We start from the raw sequence: 7,620 nt of genomic DNA, 5'->3' as shown, positions 1-7,620 counted from the left end.
GAGCTGTACAGTCAATTGGTATTTTTCATCTTTATCAATCAAATATAGTATGCCTTTCCTTTACTGGTGCTGATGTTTTCTTTTTGTTCCTTGTATTCTTCTTTGTATTTTATGCTGTTATCTTTTTATTATATTCTATTTGTTTTAACCTGTGCAGCACTTTGCGCGACCTGATCATGTTAAATGTGCTTTATAAATACATTTTGAGTGCTGAGTTGAGATGCAGTATACTCTAGTGATCTATACAGTAGATACGGTACAGTGGTCAATGTATGTGGTCTATAGATACAGTACAATGGTCCATATATGAGGTACAGTGGTCTATAGATGCACTACAGTGGCCTAGAATAGATGCAGATCTCATGCGGCTATTTCTTTTTTCATACCTCTCTCCCACAGGGGAACTTTTGCTATACTGTATTATTATTGTATTGCAAAGAGCTATTTTGTGCATATCAAACATATTTTTAATACCATTTAAAAACATTTGCTTCCCTGCTAGTATTCATTTTTCATGTTTATAACTTCAAACAGCAGTACTTGTGAACCCATTGTTAGATTCTAGGCTTCTGTAAAGCTACTGACTGAATATTATATTTTCTCCGATTTGAGGTATAGTGCAGTATTTTGGCTACATAAACAGTAATTCTCAAGATGAGAAGATCATCTTGGGCTCAAATTGAAGCTTATGAATGTGGGAAGTTTTCTATATACAGGAGAGGTCATTATATTCACAATAACCTGCTTGAAAATGATCATATTTGACGATAATGTGTCAAGCGGACAGTAATTTTATTGTGTTTCTGGGGATGTTGAGGGTGATATCTTAAAATACATTGGTAGTAAGCACTATAATCCTATTTTGCCACTTACCCCTATGTGTCAGGATACTCCATACCAAATTTCATATGTGTGTGACAATGTATGTAATTTTAGTGAATTATTTTATACATTTACATCATTTCGCCCGGAGACAGGTACCAAAAAATTGGTTTTTGGGCCCCTGCGACCAAACGGCCCCGAGTTGGGGGTGTTCAGTATGAACTTGTGATGGCCCAAGGTATATGCTAACAGGAAATAATAGTGAAAAAAAGTTAGCAGAGGACATTATGAGGGCTGGGCCTGCCTCCCGGACTATACCTCCAGATAGCTGCGAATCTGTTGTTCTGGAGTTTGGGTTTGACTCTGTGCTGCAAAGAGTCGGGTCTCTGAAACTAGCCGTGTCAAAGTGCGTCCGTGAAAAGTTATCCAGTCCTGATGAAATCCATGAAACACTTCTTCATCATCGTCGTTGTTTTCAAACATATCACGTAACAATAACAATGCCAATTCCAGCGGGCCTGGTTTGCCTTCGCTCAACACGTCTTCCATTTCGCCGCTATGAGTAGCTGCACTGGGATTCTCCGACAAATAAAGTTATGTAAGCAAAAAAAAAAAGATCCCAACATGCTTTGTGGTAGTCAGGGAAGCATACGTCATCGCCTCCTGATGCATTTCATTGGCCACGAGACCAGAAGAGGGTAAAAACTACAGGAAACGCATTTTGTGTTCCCGGTCTGAATGGATAAACAGCATTTTGCGTTCCCGGCCTGAAAGGTAGAAACGCATTTTGCGTTCCCGGTCTAAATGGGTTAAGAGTCCTTAACCTTAATTGGGGCCTATTTCACCAAACAGGAAGTGCCCCTCACCAAACAGGAAGTGACCCTTTATCTCATGAACCGTTTGTCGTAGAGACTTGTGGGTGGTGTCATATGACTTGATTAAGAGTCCTTCACCTTAATTGGGACCTATTTCGCCAAACAGAAAGTGCTCCTCGCCAAACAGGAAGTGCCCCTTTATCTCATGAACCGTTTGTCGTACAGACTTGTGGGTGGCGTCAAATGACTTGATTAAAAGTCCTTAACCTCAAATGGGGCCTATTTCGCCAAACAGGAAGTGCCCCTTGCCAAACAGGAAGTGCCCCTTTATCTCATTAACCGTTTGTCTTACAGACTTGTGGGTGGCGTCAAATGACTTGATTAAGAGTCCTTTACCTTAATGGGGGCCTATTTTGCCAAACAGGCAGTGCCCCCCACCAAACAGGAAGTCACCCTATATCTCATGAACAGTTTGTCGTACAGACGCGTGGGTGGCGTCAAATGACTTGATTAAGAGTTCTTAACCTTAATTGGGGCCTATTTTGCCAAACAGGAAGTGCCCCCCGCCAAACAGGAAGTCACCCTTTATATCATGAACCGTTTGTCGTACAGACGCGTGGGTGGCGTCAAATGACTTGATTAAGAGTCCTTAACCTTAATTGGGGCCTATTTCGCCGAACAGGAAGTGCCCCTCGCCAAACAGGAAGTCACCCTTTATCTCATGAACCGTTTGTCGTACAGACTTGTGGGTGGTGTCAAATGACTTGATTAAGAGTCCTTAACCTTACTTGGGGCCTATTTCGCCAAACAGGAAGTGCCCCTTTATCTCATGAACCGTTTGTCGTACAGACTTGTGGGTGGCGTCAAATTACTTGAATAAGAGTCCTTAAACTTAGTTGGGACCTATTTCGCCAAACAGAAAGTTCCCCTCGCCAAACAGGAAGTGCCCCTTTATCTCATGAACCGTTTGTCGTACAGACTTGTGGGTGGTGTCAAATGACTTGATTAAAAGTCATTAACCTTAAATGGGGCCTATTTCGCCAAACAGGAAGTTCCCCTCGCCAAACAGGAAGTGCCCCTTTATCTCATTAACCGTTTGTCGTACAGACTTTTGGGTGGCGTCAAATGACTTGATTAAGAGTCCTTTACCTTAATTGGGGCCTATTTTGCCAAACAGGAAGTGCCCCTCACCAAACAGGAAGTCACCCTTTATCTCATGAACCGTTTGTCGTACAGACTTGTGGGTGGTGTCAAATAACTTGATTAAGAGTCCTTAACCTTAATTGGGGCCTATTTTGCCAAAGAGGAAGTGTACCTCGCCAAACAGGAAGTTACCCTATATCTCATGAACCGTTTGTTGTACAGACGCATGGGTGGTGCCATATGACTTGATTAAAAGTCCTTAACCTTAATTGGTGCTTCCTTTGCCAAACAGGAAGTGCCCTTCGCCAAACAGGAAGTGCCTCTATATCTCATGAACCGTTTGTCGTACAGTCGATAATGTTAAAGCTAATGCAAAAAATGTTAATGTTAAAAAATCTAACGCTAATCTAACGCTAATGCTAACACCAAAATAAATCTAACGCTAATGCTAACACCAACCGCTACACAAGGTTGCACACACTTAGCGAGCTGCAGGCACACTTAAAATTTCTTAGAAATTTTCTTTTCTAGTTTTATTTCAATCCATCAGAACACAGTTATCAACAATCAAATATATCCATATACAGGACAATCATTTATGTAAAATACATAGAGAATATATTGTGGTTAAATTGATGTTTCTACATCTTGGAGGCATCTCGACCCATGATGGCCTTTTTAGTGTTCTTCTCAGGTTTCAAAATCATCAAATAACACTTTGGTCCAAACAGTGCAACCAAAAGGCCAAAACTAGACGCTAAAATAGCAAATACCTCAACTACATCTGCATATTTGCCTGGAGAACTTATATATGCTGGGATGAAGGCTATCCACACGGCACAGAAGATCAACATGCTGAACGTGATTAACTTGGCTTCGTTGAAGTTGTCTGGAAGATTCCTTGCCATGAATGCTAAAATGAAGCTCAGAAGTGCCAGTAAACCAATATAACCCAGCAACACTGCAAAACCAACTGTTGATCCCACTGCACACTCATAGACTATCTTATCACTGTGGTATTGAGTGTTTTTATGAGGGGTTGGAGAGGCAGAAACAAGCCAGACAGTGCAGATTATGGCCTGGATAAAAGTAAGAACCAGAACTGTTCCTCTCTGCTGCACAGCACCAAACCACTTCATAATGTCTGCTCCTCCGGGCGTTGAGGCTTTGAACACGGCCAACACCACCATAGTCTTTACTAGGATACAGGAGGCACTCAACACGAAGCTGATTCCAAACACTGCATGTTTCAGCTGGCAGGTCCACATTCTGGGACGACCGATGAACAGCAGTGAGCACAGGAAACACAGTTTGAGTGACAACAAGAGAAGGAAGCTGAGTTCTGAGTTGTTGGCGCGCACCATGGGTGTGCTTCGATGATAGATGAAGATTCCCAGGACAATGGCACAGATAAGTGTGCCCAGCAGTGAGATGGTTGTCAAGGAGATACCCAGGGGCTCTTGGTAGGAGAGAAACTCCATGCTCTTGGGGACACAGCGGTCACGCTGGGGACTGGACCAGGAGTCCTCTGGACAACTGGTGCACTCTGTAGAGTCTAACAAAGCAGAGAAGATGAAGGGGGCAGACAAGTACAATGTTAGCCTAAAGGTAACCTACCGTTCACTCAGATCAACTAACACAGGGATGCCTTCTTCAACCGCTTATCCGGAATCGGGCTCGAGGACCAACACAGGTGTTTCAATTGTCTGATTGGCATAGAACTGATGTTCTACGCCTATCAGAACACCTGTGTTGGTCTTCAACATGGCCGCTGTAGGACTACAAATGAAACCCATGAATAATACAATCGGTATCATTAACAAATATAGCATCGGTAAGAAAAAGAAAACTTTCTTTTGTTTGTATTTTTTTTTTCTTTTCCCAATAACGTGGGTTTTTCGGATAGGAGGTTTTGCGTTTTGGACATCGATCTATAGTGTAAATCTACCAGTCTCGTTGCTGATCTCTCCCCCAGAACAAGCAATGCAGTCAAAGCAGCAGACAGGTTCTCCTTTCTTTCTGGCCACACGGGTTCCAGGGGAACAGCTCTCACTGCACACTGACCTAAGTGGCTACAGATGAAAGTAACAATGATCAATCACAGTCACAATGACAATTTGAGCTCAACATTAGGACATTTAGAAAACCAAAGTGACCTTTTTTGTTTCAAAGTTCCAGAAGATTCTGTCTTCATCAAGGAAGAGTTCTTCACCTGCTGAGGCTGACTTCTTAAACATGCCTATGTTGTGAACCTTTGCACTCCCATCAGGGAGCCACACCCAGTTCATGATATCACAGATTGGCAAGGCATCACTATCCTCATCAAATAATACTTGATCACCAAATGATGTGGTGAAGTTTATCCTTTCCAGGTAATAAACAAGCTAGAAATGGTGTGATGAACAGAATTATGAAGAGCAACATCTACTGTCAGTGTCAAACTTTTGATTAATAAATACCTCATATTTACAGTACAATTTAACCAGTGATGGGCATTAGCGAGCTACAAGTAGTGATGCCATAGCTTAACTACATTTCTCAGTAGCGTCACGGTAGAGCCGCTCCTTTTGAACCAAATAGCTTTTTCTGTAGCGTAGCTATTTAGTAGACCCCAGTAGTGACATAGAGTCCAACAAAAGCTACACGTTACTAATAAAGTTTGTGTGCAAAAATGAAAAAAATATACTTCTATAGTACAGTCGGCAGCGGTGTCATTTGCCAAAAAGGACAGCTCTACAAGCTAACAACGTGTCTCGGCTCGACAGGGCGTTCACTTGAAGATCTACCCTTGCTTCCATGGCCCCTCCCCCTTCAGCAACAAGTCACACAGTCACCGCTAGTGCACACAGATAGAGATAGACAGACACACAGAGTGACGGAGGAGTTATGGACATACTTTGGATAGGCTATTCCAAAACCGACACAGTTAAACTAAGGTTATTTGCAAAGTTTGCAATGTTAGAACGTCACTCGAATGGCAAAGACATCCCTTCAGTTCAGGTGATAGCAATGCATGGAGGAGAGACAGTGGCGGGGCTATTCCCAGCGTCAACGTGAATCATTTGCGGGATTAATTTCTCCAGAGATCTTGGCTGCTGCCTCTCTCTGCATGCAGCGACTGGAGTGGAGAGGGGAGACGCGATGCATTGATAGAACGTAACACCCGGTAGAACATTCTCCGCTTTGAATACTGCCCGACTTTTTTATCTCTTTGAGGCAAAAGGAATGGGGCTATTAGCGTTGGCATGTAACAAATTATCACACGGACAGTTGAATTCAATGTTTTCAGAGGAAAGTCTATCTATCTATCTATCTATCTATCTATCTATCTATCTATCTATCTGCACTACAGTACAAAATGAATAGTATGAATCAATGATGCTTTTAAAAATAGGCTACTTAAAGTACAAAAAAAGGGTTAGGGTTAGGGTACTCAAGTACATTTACTCATTTACTGTCCACCGGTGGCTGCAGCTTATCAGCTGTTCAAAAACAGCACACAAGTCAGTGCACTATTTTGTCAACAGCTAACTAATGACAGTGAAGTGACAATTTAAGGACCGTTTAGACATTTTTAATACCTAAAAAATATATAACTAAAAAGACCATTACTGCATCAAAAGTTATCAACAAACTATGAAAAACGGTCAGACGGTCAAACATTGGCCAAATTGACAAATATTATAGGAAAGAGGCACACATTTTAAAAATGGCAGATCTACAAGCTCGAAGCACGTTGTATTCCGAGGCGTTGTGAGTTTATAGATCTGCTATTTTCCACAATATTTATCAGTGGAACAAAGTCAAACTAAATGTAATATGCCTCAACTCTTACATCCCAATTGCTTGTCAGGGTGGGGGGTCCCCAGTTCAAATATAAATCTTTTTTGGGGGTCACAGCCTGAAAAGGTACACATCCTCACTAACTAATCAGAATGGGGTAGTGTGTATGTCTGTCCGTATGTCCGTATGTGCATCTGCAACTCCACGTTCAGCAGTTGTTCAATTGTCTAAAAAACATAATACAAAAATCAATAACGCATATGCCTTGCTGACCATCAACTTTTCCACCTTCAGATGCGTCTCTACTTTTCATAATCACAGAATGTTTAGATTTTTTCCCAAAATTTTGGCCTGTAGGCGGCGCAGGGCCAGACTGGGGCACCACACAGTATAGGCACTGCAGGGCCTGACTGGGGCACCACACAGTATAGGCACTACAGTAGGCACTACAGTAGAGTACAGTAAGGTACAGTACAGTAAGGTACAGTAGAGTACAGTAAAGTACAGTACAGTAAGGTACAGTAAGGTGCAGAAGAGTACAGTAAAGTACAGTAAGGTACAGTAGAGTACAGTTAAGTACAGTACAGTAAGGTACCAGACAGTAAGGTACAGTAGTGTACAGTAAAGTACAGTACAGTAAGGTACAGTAGTGTACAGTAAAGTACAGTACAGTAAGGTACAGTAGAGTACAGTAGAGTAAGGTACAGTAGAGTACAGTAAGGTACAGTAGAGTACAGTAAGGTACAGTAGAGTGCAGTATAGTACAGTAAAGTACAATACAGTAAGGTAGAGTACAGTAAGGTGCAGTAGAGTACAGTAAAGTACAGTAAGGTACAGTAGAGTACAGTAAAGTACAGTACAGTAAGGTACCACACAGTAAGGTACAATAGTGTACAGTTAAGTACAGTACAGTAAGGTACAGTAGAGTACAGTACAGCACAGTAAGGTACAGTACGCTACTGTAAAGTACAGTAAGGTACAGTACAACAAGGTACAGTAAGGTACAGTAAGGTAAAGTACAGTAAGGTACATTGCGGTACGTTACAGTACAGTACAT

General features: G+C 41.9%; 1 protein-coding gene across 1 annotated transcript in view; it reads right to left on the bottom strand.

Moving 5' to 3' along the window:
* Positions 1 to 3,421: 3,421 nt before the first annotated feature.
* Positions 3,422 to 7,620, bottom strand: part of LOC308283196 (extracellular calcium-sensing receptor-like) — a gene marked incomplete at both ends in the record, with an annotated part of 46,578 nt that continues 42,379 nt past the window's right edge. Inside the window, 3 exons of the mRNA XM_080723574.1 lie at positions 3,422 to 4,335; positions 4,729 to 4,852; positions 4,937 to 5,164. Coding sequence (XP_080579700.1) covers positions 3,422 to 4,335; positions 4,729 to 4,852; positions 4,937 to 5,164 — 1,266 coding nt within the window. The remainder of the gene's footprint in view (positions 4,336 to 4,728; positions 4,853 to 4,936; positions 5,165 to 7,620) is intronic.

The sequence above is a fragment of the Nannobrachium achirus genome (assembly GCF_963921795.1).
Source record: "Nannobrachium achirus genome assembly, chromosome: 4".
Taxonomy (NCBI): Eukaryota; Metazoa; Chordata; class Actinopteri; order Myctophiformes; family Myctophidae; genus Nannobrachium; species Nannobrachium achirus.
This window is presented reverse-complemented; position numbering and strand designations above follow the sequence as displayed.